The sequence below is a fragment of the Lissotriton vulgaris genome, chromosome 5 (genome assembly GCF_964263255.1).
Source record: "Lissotriton vulgaris chromosome 5, aLisVul1.2, whole genome shotgun sequence".
NCBI classification, from domain to species: Eukaryota; Metazoa; Chordata; class Amphibia; order Caudata; family Salamandridae; genus Lissotriton; species Lissotriton vulgaris.
This window is the reverse complement of record NC_141693.1, coordinates 1,644,733,177-1,644,753,877: the sequence shown is the minus strand read 5'-3', so window position 1 is coordinate 1,644,753,877 and position 20,701 is coordinate 1,644,733,177. Positions and strand designations below refer to the sequence as shown.

The window sequence follows — 20,701 nt, the reverse complement described above, 5'->3', positions numbered from 1 at the left end:
GTCCTTAAGCCAACACTACTATATCAACACATGTTTATGTTAATTTGATGAGGCACAACAAGGGCAGCAGACAGTTAAGCAACGTCTTAAAACTTATCAGAGGTCATTATGTATTACCATAGCATACCAAAATCTGAGTCTCTGAAACTGATCTCACATCTGAGCATCAATACCATATTATTCTCTCTGGTTCTCATTTCAGCCCTTTTTTCAAAGGACTGTCTCCGCCCCGTTCCTGCCCGTGATCGCACCTTGATGTGGTAGTTTGTGCTCCTTGAGATCGTCTCGAAATATCCTCTGGAAGGTCATCTGGAGGGAGCCTTTCCCACCTTCTCGTCGTCCCACAAACCAATAGACAAAAGGATTGGCACTGCTGTTGATGGAGCAAAGCAGCATGCAGGTATCAATAAGTTTAATTGGCAGCAGTTTGTTGTACTTAAACCCCACTTGAATGATCACCCTCATCGGCATGGCGAATATAAGGAACAAGATGACAGTGACCACAATGACCACATAGAGTTTTGACAACTGTTGTTTCCACAAACCTTTCTTGACTATAATAAGCAAAGTCACACTGGAGAGGATCATGAGTGGGGTGAAGACCAAGAAGTTCAGAATATTAATAATGATAAAGACGATTTCACAGTGTCTGCTATTTTTGCTTAAGACTGCTTGTTCCTCTGAAACATGCATTTCTTTGTCACAGATAACACACTCTGCAGCAGTCATCAGACAGGAAAGCATCCAGACCAAACCACAAACCACAGCGGACTGGTGCTTTGGACGGCGACACTGGGACCAGATAGGGAAAAGAGCTGAGAGGCACCTCTCTACACTTATAGCAGTCAAGAGACATAGGCTACTGTTGTACCCGAAGAGACATACCATCACAACAGAAGCTGCAATTTTCATAACATGGTCTATGTCTGGGTGCTGATGAAAGGTTTCTGGATGCAAATCAAAAACAAAGGTAATAATCAAAAGAGCTGAAATGCACATTAGGAACATGAAGTCTGCCAAAGCCAGGTTCAGAACATAGACGGTAAACTTGTTTCTCTTAATCCGAAAGCCCAAGAAAAATATGATAGTCCCATTCCCAGCCAGTCCACAGATGCAGACCAAGAGGCACATGGAATTCAAACCCACTCTGGATTTAGGACTTTCCAGCTGTGTGTAGTTGCTCCAAACTGTGTCCTGAGTTGCAGCAGGCGGTGACATGGACATGGCGATACACCTGATGCAGCCGTCTGGAAGAGCCTTAGTTGAACATTAACACCTAGATGCTGGAAATGTTTCGTAGAGCTGAGAAGATTAACTGATATCACACTGCCTGTATGCTGTACATTTCACCTATAGTTAAGCTATGCAGTAATTGGCAATACAGCTCCTACAAAGCATAGGTCTTCGTTGAAATTAAACGCATGGTACACCTTTGGTTGAAAGAAGATTGTGTTTGTAGTGTGATCACACTCTCAAAATTTGTTACAAAGAATTCATGAGCGGAGCCGAGAAGGGTGGCATCTCCTGTCGTTTGGAGGTAAAGATGCTGTATTCGTCAGAGTTAAATCTACTGGCAGCTGGAGGTCAGGCTTGGAGCTGAAAAGAGGGCTACTGCTCAGAGTTGTTGCGAGGTAGAACTGCACATTATGTAATTCTTGTTATTATGCAGGCAGTCTTGAAGCTCCAATACCAAAGATGAGACGGATATCATGTGGAATCGTTGATAGATATGAAGGGCCGCTTTTTATCAAACCAGGCCTGCTGCAACAAGAAAGTATAGGTTGTTTGCACAATGCATTGCTTGTTTTATTACAACTGCAAGGAGTATTCCTAAAACAGAATATATTCGAATATGGCTGTATAATCAAACAGTGCCTTATACTTCGTTTCAGTATTTTGAAAACGCAACATAATCTGCATAATTCAAATACAATACAGAATATTACTCAAGTGGCACGGTCAATAGACAGATCTTAACTCGTTTTTATTGGATCAAATTGTTGCTCTGTGTGGTTGTCAAGTGCTATAGCAAAAAATCCAGTTGACTTCAGATGCCTCTGCAAACAGGCTCCTATTGTCAACTAGCATATCAGAATTTAATAATTGAGTTTACTTTTCACTGGATGTACTGGTTTCAGATGATATATGTTTATGTAATATTTGAGTTTTTACTTTTCATTGGATGTATGTGCTCTCATGTCTGCAATGAGATCCAGCAAAACCCATATAAAAGTGTCCTATTGAAAATTCTTCGCAGTCATATAATTTAAATGTGTGTTATAGTGCTCATCTTTAAATGAATTATGGTTAGTTCCCCCGAGTGTCAAAATTAAATTATCGAATGCACACCATCGTTCTTTGCAATGTTCATGATGCTTGCTCCAGGCATATCAAATTATTTCCTGCATGCGATTGTGTTTTCGGTACATTTGTTGAAATGGAGCAAAATAACAAATGGAGGTTTTAATTTTGTAGTTACCCTTGACGAAGCACCTTTCAGCCCGAAATGCATTGGGTTTATGTGAAGATGTTTATTCAGGATGAACGATGTATTCCCCACGTGCTTGAGAAAAAGGCCTGGACAGGCATATCTTGAGCATTGGAAGCTATAGGAAAACATGAAGCCTGGCATGTGGATGGAGAAAGTTATGAATACACATTTGGTGGAAATATGGAGAAGAATTAACTGAAAGAATTAACTGTAATGGATGATCAAAGTCCAAATTGAGTCTGCTGAGTATGGAAGGATGTCGCTGTGCAATTGGGAATGGGGCGTAATTGCTCTTTATTTTGCTTTGTTCCACCGAATGTATTCTCTGGAGTCAATTCTTCTGGCTATATTTTCCAGGTGCTACGAACTTGCACAGCAACAAATCACCTCCTAACTTCCCTGGAACATCTAGGGACAATCGGTTCATGATGGGAAATCTTATGCGCCCTAGGAGCTGGTACCCAGTAATTTCCATCTGTAAGAGGGTTAAGCGACGCCTATGGATGGATTTGTGTACCAAGCAGGGACATGCAATGTGTCACTAAATATACAAGTGTTGCAGACCTTTAGGACCATCTGGAAATGTTGCCTGGGTCAGTGCTGAATTTGTAAATGAATGAGTGACGGTGACCAAAGCGCTGCTCAGAATTATCGGCCAGCACAATTTAATATCTGCATTATCTTTTCTGAGTGTCACATTTCTTTATTGTTATTTTATCAAGCATTACAATCCTGGGAATAGTAAGTACATCAATGGACGTTACAGGAGAACCTTATTGTCACCTCTCAGTATTCCCTCCACCATAACCTCGATAACACAACAAGTGAGTGTGAGGCGAATTAAAGAGTGAGGAAGCAGAGGATTTGACTTTTATGGAAAGAAGGTAGAAGAGCTCCACCTATACTGGAACCCCACAATACATCAGTACACCTCCTATATTAATGCGTTAAGCAGAAAACAGCGAGAAGTAGCCAGAGAACATTAGAACAGCAACTGCTGAAAGTAACTATCAGTGGAGGTGTCATGGAGATAGGCTTTGCCTTCACACTGTGTTAAGTTAGCATGAGCTTAATAGAAGTTTAAATGCCATTTTACCTTGTGCTACTTCTAATATTGTTAATAATGCTTTGAGCCTAGTAGGCTATTTTGCTTCACACAAGAATAATATGTTTTCCTATAGTATCAGCTTTGCTTGGTAAGCTATGTCTGTACAGTGAGAGCCGAGGCCTTCAAGGTTATTTCAACACAGTGATTGTTGTTCGGTCTGATCAGCGCACGTCCTAGACATAACACATATATAGCTGTGGCCAACTCTAGCTTTTGGCGCGTTTAATAATGGACTGCGCAGAGCATGCACACACACACTTGATGAATATTTGCATGCAGAGAGTTGGTGTAGAAGATGATGTGATCCCTTTCTACTAAGACCAGAGGTATGGGGCCGCCCTGCTAAAACCCAAAGAGACCTTTTTTAAATATAATATAATATACTAGCAAGGGAGGGTAAGACTTAGGTGTAATTTAGCCTATTTCCCTTTAGCATTTTACCATGCTTTCTCCCTTTGTATTTTATGGAATAGTAACTATTCTGATAACCTTGTTGCTTATATTATGTTTGCTTGTATTAGCTAAGATACTGCGCCTGAGAACATGGCATTAGAAATAAATATTCCAAACTTGGACTTGTCCTCATTTACTCCTCGTTCTGGACTGGTATGTTAGTATAACGAAAGAGTGTTCATGTGTTCCACGTGACCTGAGGTGTTCTAAGTTCATGTTCTTGGTTGTCTAATCATTGGGGGTGTGTAAGAACAATGAGACACTGATTGCTAGTCTGGTAGGGGATTTTGGATACTAAGGTGAGTTTTGGCACACCCTAATTCACTGAGGTTCCAAGTCTCTATGCACAGTTCTGTGTAGGAGCAGAATCCCTGCGACATGGCGCCCAACCGTTGGTGGTCTTATTACATGACGCTTGAGTAGTGCTTATATCAGCCCTTAACCCCCTTCACTATTGTTTCTGGAAGACAGTGGTGTTGGACAAACCTACCTATATTTACATAGGTCTTTTCAAGCTTGAGTCTATTCAAACGGTTTCCTTTTGAATTACTACCCAGTTATGCTACGCAGGTTCTTATTGTACCGCTTTCTTTCTGTGTCGTTATGGCTGGCTTTGACATACCGCAGCATAGTCGCATTGCGGTGCGCAATCATTTGCAGACTTATGGCGTCCCCGAGGATGGCATGGCAGTAATTTTGGTTGTGAGTGCGGAAGTAGCTTACCCTTTTGAGATTTTCTACTCATGGGTGACCTTCCCAGCAGTGAATGCAGATACTAATGTGTTTGATGCGTACACTCCCACTGCCGTGCCACAGGAATATGTTCCGTATAGAACACAGGAAGTTCCAAATAATGCTTGGCAGCACCAAGTTTGGTTTATTGGCGCACTACCCCACACTTTATTGACTCCGAGATTAGGTCCTTTGTTCATTCCAGGTGCTACTTGGCCTGTTTTTGCTGGATTTACACCGCATCCTCAAGCAAGAGCATGCCCCCTTGCAGATATAAGACGACTACATACAGTCGCAGTTAGCGTTACTAGGTCGTTAGTACAGTACATTACCCGCAATCTCCCGGGCGGGGCCCCAGGTGTTGCGGCGCTTTCGGCTGGACAGGGCTGAATGAAGCTTAGCCCTGTGATGGTAAACGCAGTGATGGGCAAGCGCCCCCAGAATAAGGATGACTTTCCTTTCTGGCTTGTCGAGAAGTTTGACCAGATGGAAGCAGTATTTCCTAACACGACTCCTGGTGAAAATCACAGGATTCTGACAATTAGTATGCCTAAAGACTTGATCCCAGAAGCAGGTGACTGTGAGTCTTGGGGTAAGATTTTTGCGGCAGTGTATACGAGGTGCTTCGGCACTCCGTCAATGACTGTCCTTCCCTCGGTCATTAAGCTTGTTCAAGATGAGCAAGGACCTGAGGCAGCGGTTGAATTGGATATGCGCCTATGTGGCAGTTTTGACGTAGTTTCTGATCTCGTATTTGCTAATGTCAAGGGAGATGCGGTAAGCTTTCAGGTGTCTAATGCTTTGCTGGCGGTTTCCGATGCCGATAAACCCCGACAGTTACCAAGAATTATTGTGGCGGCTTATAAAACCGTGGGCCGCAATAGTTTGGGTGTCAAACCTTTCTCTACAAAAGAGAAAAAACAACCCCAAGGGCAGAAGTCTGAGACGGATGACCTGCCCAAGGCTAAAAAGCAAAATTGGCTGAAAAAACAAAAACAGGGTAAATAACAGCAACAGAAACAGGGATCACGTCCTGCATCACTAGTGCCTGCACCTACAGAACGTGTTTATGACTTACGCGATCGCGCGACGATAAAATCACCTGATCGTTTTCAGGTTTCTGAACAACGCTCTCCTCATTCTTTGCAGGACTCATCGGCCTCATCGACCGGTGGTGGAGGAGGCGGCAGAGATTGGGGTGGCCAGCAGGGACGCGACCAGCCCCGCCCCAAAGACAGTAAAGGCAAGCAGGACGATTCGACATCGAAAAACCCCAGTTTCAGAAAAAGAAAGTTGCCGCTGTAACAGCGAGATATGCCACAGATAGTGGGAACGTGGCTTTGGAATCTGTCATGGGCGCTGACATTGTTGGACGGCGCTGCGGAGATTACCATAGTGAGAGAGGCCCTGCGTCCACTACTGAAGGTGAAAGCGACTGACCAATATGTTGTTGTGGAGACAGCTGACACTAGAGTAGCTCCCCCTGATAGACTTTATGAAATAGTCCTTTTAATTGAAGGTAACATACAACATACCATTAAGGGGTATTTTGGGAAAAGCTAACTGGCCCCCACCTTTTGTGCTCACGGCTCCGAGAGGAGAGGAGGTAATCCTCCCTAGTTTCGCACATGTGGTCTTGAAAGAGCATGTGCTGAATTTTGAGGAAGAGTGGGCTAAGGCTCTTGCGCCGGCTCTGTACCGTACAGATTGTGGGTGGGATAAATTTTCCCCACACCACGAGATTCCTTTACGGTCTATGCCACAGCCTCACCCTCAATATCCCATCCGACGTGAAGCTAAGGCTTTTGTCGCGGAAATCCTTGAACAATTGGAATATCAAGGTGTAATTGAAACTTGTGTGTCACCGATGAATAACCCACTTTTTACTGTGATCAAGTCTGACGGCTCGTACCGTTTGGTATTGGATTACCAGCATTTGAACTCGCATTGCCGTATCTGTGCAGTACAGAATACCCACAGCTCTGCTCTTGTGGATGGTCTTGTGCGAAAACGCTTTAAAACCACACTTTACATTTCCAACGTTTTTTTTGCCCACAATTTGGATGGATTGAGTTCCCAATGGACCAGTTTTACCTGTGGCGGCAAACATCGCCAATTTAAGCACTTAGCGATGGGCTATAAGAATAGTCCAGGCGTGTTTGCTGCCCGTATTTTCTCTCTCTTGGAGAGAGTGGACACAGATGCGTGTTCGTATGTACATGACATATATCTCACAGACAACGAGCTTTGGGCGCATCTGTGTCGCGTTGACCGCATAATTTGTAACTTTGCGGACTTTGGTTACAAGTTTAATTTTGCAAAGTCTCACATTGCAGAGTACACAGTGTTGTTCCTGGGCTATGAGCTCAACAATGAAGGTCGAGGATTGGCCCCTCACTTCTTGTAGAAATGCGCACAACTGCGCGCTCCTACAACTCTGAAAAAATTACAGTCCTTGCTGGGATTTTTGAATTTCAGGCGTACTTATATTCCCGAATATTCCCAGCGTATCAAGCCTTTGTATGTTTTGATACAACCTACTTTTACCAAATCTTGCTGGCTGCCAGAACGTTCAGCTATTTTGCAATCTTTGGAGGCTGATCTTTTAGAATCTAAATTCTTACTGACTCATGACAACCCCACCAACCTGGTGATAAGAATCAATCCTGGTGCGGTGGGTTTCAAGTACCTTACTTTTAACTAAGGAGACACAGTACCTATTGCTTACAAGTCACACTTGTACACTTCGGCTGAAATGCGGTTTTCCTCTGTGGAAAAAGTTTTGACAGCAGTGCAAATGGCGATTCTTAAGGAACGTGCACTGTCGCAGGGAAAACGCATATTGATTGTTACCCCGTATCCTGTACTAGGGGCAGTGACAAAGGCCAGTGTACCGAATTCTAAAGCTTTGCACCCACGGTGGATACAATGGGCAGCATCATTGACATCTCTGGATGTCACGTTTATTTTTTCTGCCTCCTTACAGTCGCAGGAATTTTTGCAGTATGAATTTGTTCATCCTGCGCCTTTGGAGGATTTCCGTTGCATCATATACACTGATGGTTCAGCGCAAGCTGCGCATGGGTCTAAGCACGCATACATTTCCACTTGCGCCATTGTGTTAGGTGCCATGGTGAATGATGAGTTCAAGTCCAGAGTCGTGCACACGCAGACTTTAGGGGACTGCACCGCACAATTGGCAGAGCTTCGTGCTCTGATGCTTGCATTGGAGTACGCTAATCCTAGTGTTACAACTCTTATTGTGAGTGATTCTTATTATTGTGTCCAGTCTTACAATGAAAACTTGTTCTTTTGGATTCAGAATGGTTTTCGTGATTCCAAGGGTAGCACAATAAAACATAAAATGATCTGGGTCCTAGTGGCTGAACTTAAAGAACAGTTGCCACTCGTGTTTCTAATTCACACTCTTGGTCATCAGCGCATGGGAGTCCATGCTGTTGGCAATTCATTGGCTGATGAGGCCGCGAAATCAGCAGTATCGACATATTTGGTTGCAGCAGTTACACGTTCCAAAAGTAAGATCGATGATGATATCTTGGCAGCTGTTGCTGCAACTCAGAGGGGAAGTAAATATCTTAAGGGATTCCCTTCCAAGTATTCATACCACTTAAGTCCTGATAAAGTTCCTTATGTGAAAATACCTGACGTTGGTGAAAGGTTAATTCCCAACGCGGACCGCAGGCCCAAACTGCTTACTGCAGCCCATGAAGGTGTTGCGTCTGTGCATGCGGGCGTTTTGGCTACTGTAGCTCAGTTACAACAACTTTTCTGGTGGCGGGGACTGTACAAACAGACGTGTGATTATGTCCTTCAATGTGACATTTGCCAGCAGATTAAGCCTTCAACTGCTACGCGTCCGCCTCAGACACAGTTCTAATAAACCACTTGGCTGTGTTTATTTAGATCACTGCGGTCCTTTTTCTTCTGATACTGCGTATTAGTTCATCTTAGTAGCAGTTGCTTCATGCACACGCTTTGTGTGGGTGTGGCCACACCGCAGCGCTGATTCACGAACTGTCATAAGAGACTTGCATGTCTTTGTAGGGATTTTTGCCTGTGGTATCTTCCATTCGGATCAGGGTCCGGCTTTCGCTTCTAAGGCATATAAGGATGCCATGACTTCATTGGGGGTCCAAGTCAAGTTTTCGTCTCCATACAGACCTGAGGGTAATAGTGTTGTGGAACAAATGAACCGAGATTTAAAATAATCTTTGACAGCTAGAGTTATAGGCACTGGCAGGAACTGGCTGTCCCACCTAAATGGCGTGCAGCGTGCTCTTAATAATCTCCCTAGAAGGTCTCTGGGTGGGCGGACCCCATATGGTATCAAGATGTTTGTACCGGACCTTAATGTCTGGTGAAGCCTCCTTTGACGTAGATGAACATTGCAATGTTTAACAGAATCTACAAGAGACAAGAGACTGTCATATGGTTACTGCGTTTCTATATATTGTGTTAAGTTAGCATGAGTTTATTAAATGTTTAAAAGACATATTTTCCTTCAGCTTCAGTTTGCACACGACACCTAATTGTTATTGTAGCTTTCAACCTAGACGAAAGATGTGATTTATTTGAGAATAATATGTTATTGCTCTGATATCAGTCGTGCTTGGTACAACTAGCTGCACACTGAGAACTGCACCCTCTAAGAATAACCTAACACAAGGTTGCTGAAAGCCTGATCCTCGCACTACATTAGACATAACACAAATAATGTTGCTGTCAACATTTGGCTCTACGCGGGTTTAAGATAGAGTTACAGGGAATGAATTAACACACTTGATGCTTCGCATGCAGAGAGCTGGTAGCTGTTGATGCGATCTACTCCTACTGAGAATTAGAGGTATGGGCCCGCCCTGCTAGAACCCAAATGAGACCTTCTTAGATATAATATAATATGCTAAATAGGGTGCGCGAAATATAGGTGATACAGATTTCTATAGATTTTGCATTATAATATGCTATCACCGTTCGCTTATTATGGACTAGTGACTATGCTGCTAACTCTGGTTTTTATAATATGTATGTTGATATTATATAAGATACTGCGTTTGAGAACTTTGCATTGAAAAATAAACTTTTCAAACTTGCACGTGTGTTCTTTGCCTCCCAGTTTCGGTTTGTAATGATTATATAACGAAAGAGTGTTCATGTGTTCCACGATACCTGAGGTACCCTAAGTTCATGTTCTGGATTGTCTAAGTCATTGGTAAGTTATTACTACCGATGAGACACTGTAGCTAGCTTGGTAAGGGGGATTTCTGAAACTAAGGTGAGTTTTGGGTCACCCTAACTCACCCAGGTTCTAGATCTCTGTGCACAGTTCTGTGGGAGAACGGAAACCCTGCTACATGGCGCCCATACGTTGTTGGCCTTATATCATGACACTCGAGTAGTATATCATTCTAACCTTAACACCTTCATTCCTGTTTCCGGAAAATGGTGGTGTTGGACAAACCTACCTATTTTTAAAATAGGTCTTTTCAAGCTTGATTCTTTCTAAAACGGTTTCTTTGAATTACTACCCAGTTGTGCTACAAAGTAGTCTTTGTTTTTTCATCTTCCGGTGCCATCATGGCACAAGCCGTGGACATCCCGCAGCATAGTCGCATTGCAGTGCGAGACCACTTGCGGGCTTATAATGTCCCTGTGGATGGCTTGGCTGTTGTTCTGGTGGTGAGTGCGGAACATGCTTACCCGTACGAACTGTTTTATTCGTGGGTGACATTTCCGGCAGTGGACGCTAATTCTAGAGTGTTCCATTCATACACTGCTTCAGCTGTACCGGTTGTGTATGTTCCGTACAGGGCACTGGAAGTTCCTATTGATGCTTGGCAGCATGGAGTTTGGTTTGGTGGTGCCCTACCACACGCTTTAACCGCTCCGAGGTTAGGTCCTTTGTCCATTCCGGGCACACCTTGGCCCGCTTTGGCTGGATTTACTCCTCACCCTAATCGCGCCACTTGTAACGTGGCTGATCTACGGCGGCTTCATGAAGTCGCGGTGGAAGTGATTCGAGCGCTTGTTCAATACACTAGCCGTAATGTTCAAGACGTAGCCCCTAGGGGTGCACAACTTCGTGCAGAACAGGCTGGTTTGAAAATCAATCCTGTCATGGTGAATTCCGTGATGGGCAAAAAGCCCCAGGACAAGGATGATTTTCCGTTCTGGCTGGCTGAGAAATTCGGCCAGCTGGAAGCTGTGTTTCCCAACACGAGTCCTGGTGATAAGCACAGGATTCTTACACTGAGTTTACCGAAAGATTTGGCACCTGAACTTGTTGACTGTGAGACCTGGGGTAGGATTTTTGCAGCGGTCTATTCGAGATGCTATGGTACCACATCTGTGACCAATCTGGGTGCGGTCCTTAAACGTGTTCAGGACGAACACGGACCGGAGTCGGCGGTCGAATTGGGTATGCGCCTGTGTGGCACCTTTGATATAGTTTGCGATCTGATCCTTGCGAATGTCAAGGGGGATGCCGTGAACTTTCAGGTTGCTAACACATTGGCGTTGGTTCCCGAGGCCGAGAAACCCCGTCGGTTAGCAAGAATTATTGTGGCTGCTTATAAAACGGTTGGCCGCAATGCGAAGGGGCTTAAAGTTTTTCCTGATATGGAGAAAAAGCCCCAGGATCAGTCTTCGGATACTAGTGGTCAACAAAAGTCCCAAAAACAAAATTGGCCTAAAAAACAGAATCAGGGTAAGCAACAACAACAACAAACACAGGTTTCTGCTCCTGCGTCTCCGTTGCCTGCGCAGTCAGATCGGGTTTATGATTTGCGCGATCGCGCGATGATTAAGTCACCTGAACGATTTCAGGCTTCTGACCAACGCTCTCCTCGTTCCTTTCAGGACTCATAGGCTCCGTCAACCGGTGGTGGAGGGGGCGGCAGGGGCCGGGGTGGCCAGCAAGGACGTGGTCAGCCCCGCCCGCGAGCCGGTGGAGATCAGCAGGAAGGCGCTACGCCCAAGAGACCACAGTTTGCCACGAAGAAAGTCGCCGCCCTGACAGCGCATCGATATGCCCCAGATAGTGAGAACGCGGCTTCGGAATCTGACGTGGGCTCTGACCTTGCTGGACAGCGCAGCAGAGATTACCATAGTGAGAGAGGCCCTCCGTCCACTGTTGAAGGTGACAGCGACTGACACTTATGTTGTGATTGAGACTGCTGATACGCATGTTGCTCCCCCTGAACGTCTTTTTGAAATCGTCCTGTTAATTGAAGGTGACATGCAGCGAACTGTAAAAGGGGTATTTTGGGAAAATCTCTCGTCTACGTATGACATTTTGCTTTCGGAGGCTGACTGGCCCCCACCTTTTGTTCTCGTAGCTCCGCGAGGGGAGGAGGTGATCCTCCCCAGTTTCGCGCACACTGTATCGAGAGTGGAAGCACTGCATTTTGCAGAAGAGTGGGCTCTGGCGCTTGCGCCGGCTGTGTATCGCAATCAGTGTGGCTGGGATAAATTATCTCCAAGCCACGAGATTCCGTTGCGGTCTCAGCCGCAGCCTCAACCTCAATATCCCATACGGCGTGAAGCCAAAGCTTCAGTCGCGGCTATCCTTGAACAATTGGAATATCAAGGTGTAATTGAAACGTGTGTGTCACCGATGAATAACCCCCTTTTTTACTGTAAACAAGCCGGACGGCTCATATCGTTTGGTTTTGGATTATTGGCATTTAAACTCGCATTGCCGTAACTGCGCAGTACAGAATACTCATGGCTCTGCTTTAGTGAATAGTCTTGAGCGTAAACGGTTCAAAACCACGCTTGACATTTCCAATGGTTTTTATGCCCACAGATTAGACGGTCTAAGTTCCCAATGGACCAGCTTCACATGCGGCGGTGTGCAAAAAATGTTTCGGCGTCTCCCAATGGGCTATAAGAATAGTCCTGGAGTATTCTCCGCACGCATAGTCTCTCTTTTGGAGGGCTTCGACCCAGTTGCTTGTTCGTATGTGGATGACATTTATCTCACAGACGACGATCTTTGGGAGCACCTGTGTCGAGTGAATAGCATAATTTGTAACTTTGCAGACATCGGTTACAAGTTTAACTTTGCAAAGTCGCACATTGCAGAGTACACGGTGTTGTTTCTCGGCTACGAGCTAAACAACGAGGAAAAGGGGTTAGCACCTCACTTCCTGGAGAAATGCGCACAGCTGCGCTCTCCGACAACACTGAAAAAATTACAATCTTTACTGGGCTTTTTGAATTTCGGGAGGACATACATTCCGGAATATGCCCAGCGTCTCAAGCCTTTGTATGCTTTGATACAACCATCTTTCTCCAAATCATGCTGGCTGCCTGAGCATTCAGCCATTCTGCAGTCTTTGCAGGCTGACTTGCTCGCTTCTGAATACTTACAGACTCGTGATAACCAAACCAACCTGGTGATAAGGATTATTCCTGGGGCGGTGGGTTTCACGTACCTGACTTTTATTGAGGGAGATACAGTACCTATTGCTTACAAGTCACACTTGTACACTTCGGCTGAATTGCGTTTTTCCACTGTGGAGAAAGTTTTGACGGCTGTGCAGATGGCAATTCTCAAGGAACGTGCCCTGTCACAAGGAAAACGCATGTTGATTGTTACCCCGTGTCCTGCCTTAAAAGCAGTAACGAAAGCCAGTGTACCCAATTCCAAAGCTTTGCACCCTCGGTGGATTCAATGGGCTGCATCCTTGTCATCCCAGGATGTCACGTTTATTTTTGACGCCACTTTACGGTCTCAGAAGTATTTACAGTATGAATTTGTTCATCCTGCTCCTTTAGCAATGCGGCCGTTGGAGGATTTCCATTGCATCATTTACACTGATGGTTCGGCGCAGGTTGCACATGGCTCTAAACATGCCTACGTTTCCGCTTGCGCCATTGTGGTCGGTGCCATGGTGAACGATGAGTTCAAGTCCAGTGTCGTTGGGGACTGCACCGCACAATTAGCAGAGCTTCGTGCGCTGATGCTTGCATTGGAGTACGCAGATCCTGGTGTGACGACTTTGATCGTAAGTGATTCTTACTACTGTGTCCAGTCTTACAATGAGAACTTGTTCTTTTGGATTCAGAATGAATTTCGTGATTCCAAAGGTAGCACAATAACACATAAAATGATCTGGGTCCGAGTGGCAGAACTTAAAGAGAAGTTGCCACTCGTGTTTGTGATTCATACTCTCGGCCATCAGGGCGTGGGGGTCCACGCTGTTGGTAATTCGCTTGCTGATGAAGCAGCGAAGTCAGCGGTATCGAAATACTTAGTTGCGGCAGTCACGAGGTCCAAAAGCAAAATAGATAATGACATCTTGGCAGCTGTTGCTGCAACCGAGAAGGGAGGTAAATATCCTGCGGGGTTCCCTTCTAAATACACATACCACTTAAGTCCCGATAAGGTTCCTTATGTGAAAATTCCTGATGTTGGCGAACGTCTAGTTCCCAACTCGGATCGCAGAACTGCTTTGATTACAGCGGCTCATGAAGGTGTGGCGTCTGCGCATGCGGGCGTCTCAGCCACTGTAACTCAGCTACAACAGAGATTCTGGTGGCGGGGACTGTACAAACAGACGCGCGATTATGTCCTTCAATGTGACATTTGCCAGCAGATTAAACCTTCAACTGCTGCGCGTCCGCCTCAGACACAGTTGTACATCTCTAATAAACCGCTTGGATGCGTTTATTTGGATCACTGCGGTCCTTTTTCTTCTGATACTGCATACAAATACATCTTAGTAGCAGTTGATTCATGCACACGCTTTGTGTGGGTATGGCCACATCGGAGCGCTGATTCACGGACTGTCATTAAGGATTTGCGAGTCTTTGTGGGAATTTTTGCCTGTGGTACCTTCAATTCGGATCAGGGTCCGGCTTTCGCCTCTAAGGCGTATAAGGATGCTATGCTTTCGTTGGGGGTCCAAGTCAAGTTTTCGAGTCCCTACAGGCCCGAGGGCAATAGTGTAGTTGAATGAATGAACCGCGACTTAAAGCAATCTTTGACAGCTCGAGTTATAGGCACTGGCAGAAACTGGCTGGCCCACCTCAATGGCGTGCAGCGTGCGCTTAATAATCTCCCTAGAAGGTCTCTGGGTGGGCGGACCCCGTACGAAATGCTCTTTGGTATCAAGATGAACGTCCCTGACCTCGATGGTTTAGACTGCAAGGCCCAGGCCTCAGCCTTTGACGTAGATGAACATTGCAATGTTTTACAGGATCTACAAAAGACCAGAGACAGTCTAGCAAAGGAACATTTGCCCTCCACGTCGGATGATGCGTTGCAGATCCCGGTAGTTGGCTGGCTACCCCAAGTTGGAGAACTGGTTCGAGAGAAGATCGACAACAAGAAAGAGTTTGGTCCCTCATATCGAGCACCGGTTCGAGTTCTTGGAGTGAAGGGCACAAGAACAGTCATTTTACCACCACTTCCAGGTCGTAAGGAAAACAGATTTATTTCTATTGACAATGTCAAGACACACAGGGTAGCCGATTCTTCATAGCATGACACCGGCTGTATTCTGTCCTTCCATGGTGAGGCACTCTGTACTGGCAATAACTTCTGGTGCAGAACAGGAGGTGTCCCTTGAGATGCCTGCCATATCCAGTCCTTTATTAAATACTATTCCTGTTACTAACATTGATGAGCTGAACTACACCTATCCTGCTGATTTATCGATGCCTGATTTACAGACCCGTTTGGCCGACCAGTCCAGATTCTCTTTTGACTCTGTTTCGGAACTTTCAAAGAAACCCTCAACTATTGCAAAATATGCCACGTTGTTTAAAAAACATTTTATAATTCCCCCTTGGACATACATTTGGTTGGTCCTATTTTCATTTTACCTTTTTATGTCAATTGGTTTTGTGTTTTATTTTTTCCGCCTGATCGATGGTCACTACGTTAAAGAAAGAACAGGAATTCGGTACCTAAATGGAACATTGGCCCCTCTTTCCTCTTCACATTCAGCGCACAGACTGAAACGAAACTTGAATACAGTCAACATTACTGCTTGGCCTGTCCTTGATGGGATTGTGCGGGATGCGGTTAGATTTCAAATACATGGGCCCACTGAAGTGATTAATGTTCCGAATGTGCTTAGAGTAAACATGGGAGATGTGATTAAACAAAATATACGTTCTGATGATTGGGATATTCAGGCCGTAGAAGCATTGTTCTCTGATTTGAAATACTATGCTGCCTTCGATGCTGAGGATCTGTATTTAGATTCTATTAATTATGGTGATTTGTTTTGTTTTCAGCATTATGGTAATCATTTTTTGCATAAGACAAATTCCAGGAGGGTTGCTGTTAATTATACACAATGGGAACATTGCCCTGCTCCATTGGGAGGCAGCTCCAATACGCTTCTGAAAAAATACACTTATTTCACAGATTTTAATCAATCAAAACCTGAGTCATTTTATTTCAAAATGACACAAAAGTCCATGTCCAAAGTTAGACTTACCGATACAAAATTGCTGTATTCAAAGTCCTTTCTAGACAGGTTGGCTGTAGATGGCTACGAGTTTTGGAAAGGAACAATTGACCTTAAATCGGTTTGGGGTACCAAAGATTGGCTGGTACAAGGCACTGAGGCTTTGCACAGTGCATGTCTCATCCCGAATCACATGTTGTTTCTAAATTTATCCATTTTCCAAACAACATGCTTTGGATTGGCTACTGCTAAAAAATTAAATACACCAATCCTCCCTGATTTAGAGGAATATTTAGGTTGGAGTAATTATACTGAATTGTCCATTCATGAGTTGCAAGCTCTATTGCACAATTCATCCTTTAACGTTTCCAGTTTGGATTCCAAGGGTTGGCTGATGTGGCATAGGAGTGCTGATTCTTGCCAACGTCGTTTTCTGGGTTTGGCTGAAGGGTTCACAGAAGTCAGACCTGATCCCCGTTTTGAAGAAGATTATACTGTCACTACTTATTCTGTGGGGAAGCTGTGTCAGAATTGGTTACAACATTCCACATTGACTGCAGTTAAACTACATCTGTCTCAATTAACTGATAATGTGGATTTGAACGATTTTATAAAAGGCCCAGCTAGAGGTAGATCTAAACGGTGGATTTATGCGATTTACAATGAAATTTGGAAAGTTTCTCAAATTGAGGCTGCTAAGCGCCTGAGAGCAATTGATCAAGCAAATTTAGAAAAAGTGCTTGCAGTTGTCGATAACAGTATTAACACGCTTTCTTCCCGAATTTACACGCTGAACAATATTGTGTCTTCTGTTGTCGACATTGTACATGATGAAGTGTCCGTGTTATATCATGGTCAAAATCAATTGCAAAAAAAGAATACCTCAGCACACCCTTCTCATTATTTCTACAAGCGTTAGTATCAGTATTATTTCACACAGTCTTGATAATTTCGGTGCCCTATGTAGTTCAGTCCAAAGAAGGATTAGAGTCTCAGGAGGTGATGATATATTAGTCCAAACAGGTCTCCTTGCATCGAAATGTGTTTATTCTCATATACCACAGGAAGAAAACAGCCGACGCGCGTTTCACCCACAGGGCTTTTTCAAGGCTGTGAACAAAATATTGGTATATGTCCATCAGGAAAACGTACATTTCCATTGATTTATATTAATAGTGTACTTCTCATAATCAAGCAACATCACAAGTGGTTCATGTCAATTAACTAAACCAACAAGTGATGTATGCTAAGATACACACCATTATATATGTGCCATTCACCCTAGTGCACCTGGACTCCCAGCTCACATCAATCTGTGATGGTGGAAACACAATTATTTGAATAAGTGACAAAATGAGGGAACCGATTAGAAAGCCACAGAGAAAGTCGTAGAAAATTAATAATGTGTTTAAGAGGTGGTAATACATTAAAATCTCAATTGGACAGTATCATGACAAGTGTCTATAAGAGTTGAGAGAAAGGGTGGGAGAGAAAACCTCCACCCTATGCAACATATGCAGCCACGATGTGTCTCACCTTGTAGTGATTTTTCTTCTAGTGATTATAGTCCAAAGGGATATTCCCAATATTAATTTTGTTGAATCCAGTCAGTCACATGTTATGAGATAGGTCTGCTTTTGTCATTGACTCTGAAAATGTAACAAGGCCATCAATTATTGTCTATAGTTTTAGAAAGAATGGGGTCAAGTCACCCTTAAGTTAAATTCCAGCCAAAGAAAGTCTCCACACTCATTAAAAAACGTAAATGTATTACCTCACCAATTATACTGACTAAAATTTCCGTTGGTATTAACTTGGTACCAATGTTATTAAAAACCAAAGATAAAAAAAAGAAGCTAGAATATAACAGACAAACGCCTTACCTATATTGGAATGAGAATGCGTCCAATTTGAGGAAATATGTTAATTTCCTTTCCAAATAGATAATCGTAAACCCAAAATAGACAACATCCAACCCAAGGTGTGGGTTTTATTCCATGAATCGTGATAAATCCAAGGATCAATCTGTATCAATGTTAAATGTTTCAGTGTTAGCCAAAAACCCAGGAACCAAGCATAGTTCTATAAAGATAAAGTGGCATCGCAAGACAGCATGTGGAAATGCCACGCAAGATTCAAGCTTAACAGACTCTAGTTATATATTGTAAGGCCATACAGTAAAGCTAATCAAAAGACAATATTGCTATCTCATAAAACCCACTGTTCTAAAAATATTAGAATAAGGTGCTTAAATACGTTATGTATACAAATTAATAATGTGCGCGTTCACCGTATCCAAGGGAGAGGTGACTTCTTACATAAAAAGCCGATTAATCAGCACGGACATATTAACCACTTGGCTGCTAGGCGTTTTCCCCCCCTGTGCTGGAAAATGCCATTTTAGTGGCACCATGACGAGCTCAGCTCGTCATCAGCACACAACACCCGTGGGTGATGACGAGCTGAGCTCGTCATCAGCATCGAAGGGGTTAAGATATCCAAACTCGTGCCCTGATGCGCGTTGTATTTTTACGCATGTTACTCAGTGGCTTTTTACCGAAGTGTCCCGGACCCCACGTAAAGTGGAGATATATTTAGCAAGCCGAGAAATCCCACCGGACATTGCCCGAAAATGTGCAGCGTCCCAACGGCGACACGAGCATTCACCTTGGCATGTACCCATGTCTAAAATAAGCCTCCCGTCTCCTCTTACCTATTTCGTAGCGGCGAGGGCAGTGTATCACGCCCAAGTAAATCCAATGTGAACACGCAATGCCGGTTCCTGGCCCCAGTATAAATACGTCATATTGGTGCGCCCTGGCTATCATCGACACAAAGGAAAGACTAATTCGTATGTGTTAAGCGAGCGATCCCATGAGAAATGGGCGCCATTATTGACCATGTATTTCGGACGATAGAATAAGTAAAATAGGCCTAATATTTTAGATAAATAACAATTTAAAACGATTGTGAGTAGAATAAATGGGTATTAATAGTTAGCGGCTCCATCACATCTATTATGAAAAGGAAACACAGTGACTCTACTTTGGTCACGTGCAACGTGGGATGTCAGTTTTAAAGATGAATTCTCCTATTGGAGTGTAATACATTGTGGGAAGTACGTTGTTAGTATTGTTCTCACCGTTGTATATCGATCCTTAAGTGATATCTAATTTTTTCCACCAGCACAGAAGACGACCACCGGGATTCCATGGTCACCATTACAATCTATGTCTGTGTAACAAACATTCTTTTTTGACAAAGTAAGAAACTCGAAAGAGAAAAATAGAAATATAAGGCATATCCTATTAGCATATCTTCCCGACTTTTTCAACATTATGTCAAGTTCCACACTATATGCAACAAATAAGTCCCTTCTTTTGTATGCATACATATCACATCTACTCATCTGTGACCTATGATTGTTGTTAAACACCTGGAATATGACAATTTCTATTACACTATGTCTCTTGTTTGGCACTGATACATGCTCTTTAATGCCAGAAATTGTTTTACCTTGAATTTGAATCTATAGAGCCCTCATGTAAATCCTTCACAATATTTACCCCACATTCCACTGCTCGTAGCTTGATGATCCATAAGCTCTCTTTTTTTCGTAGGCATGCCAATTTGTCCCCACCTCTTGGACCCAAATTCATGCTCTCAATTCCATGAAAGGCCACCTTATGTAAATCATTTGAGCCGTGTGTTTTGTTGAAATGTACTGCAAACGGATATACAGTATTGTTATTTCTGATTGCACGAATGTGTTCTTGAATTCGTTCCTTAAGGGGTCTGATGGTACTCCCTATGTATATTTTGCCACATATACATATTAAACAATAAACCACATACTTTGTATTACAGTTTATGAAGCTGTTAATGGTGTACGTTTTCGCTGTGTTGTATTTGAATTGACTTTTCCTATGTAATCCAAAACAGCAGATGTTGCATTTTCCACAGCAAAAGAAGCCTTTCTGTGAACAACGTGGCCAACCCTCATTACCAATGGGGGGTATGTAACTAGGGCATAGATACTGTCTCAGTGTTCTACCTCTGGCATGAGTGATAACAGGATTGTTCCCTATCAACGGTTTGATGTCAGTGTCATGTGTGAGAATGTGCCAGTGTTTCTTTAGGATTTTATATACATCGGTACTGGCACTTGAAAAAGGTGTAACAAAATTAATATTTTTAAAGGTCTTCTTGTTACTCTTGTCTTTCTTATTGATCAGAAGGGAAGATCGCTTGATTTGTTTCACTTTGTTTCTAGCCTGTTTGATAATGGCTAGTGGATAACCTCTTTGAATGAATCTGTGTTCCACATTATCAAGTTCCTCTTTTAAAACAAATTCCACACTACAATTCCGCTTGATTCGAAGCATCTCACCAAACGGAATTGCATTGATCTGAGATTTGGGATGTGCACTGCTTCCATGCAGTATAGCATTGCATGCGGTTTCTTTTCTATAT

General features: G+C 43.6%; 1 protein-coding gene across 1 annotated transcript; it reads right to left on the bottom strand.

Moving 5' to 3' along the window:
• Positions 1-210: 210 nt before the first annotated feature.
• Positions 211-1,224, bottom strand: LOC147716900 (proto-oncogene Mas-like). The gene has a single exon (XM_086919822.1). It carries the CDS (start codon positions 1,222-1,224, stop codon positions 211-213), a length of 1,014 nt encoding a protein of 337 aa, XP_086775948.1.
• Between the last annotated feature and the right edge of the window lie 19,477 nt (positions 1,225-20,701).

What these genes read in the sequence shown, in the direction of transcription:
- LOC147716900 (XM_086919822.1), bottom strand. Translation starts at nt 1,224, where the DNA reads ATGTCCATGTCACCGCCTGCTGCAACTCAGGACACAGTTTGGAGCAAC.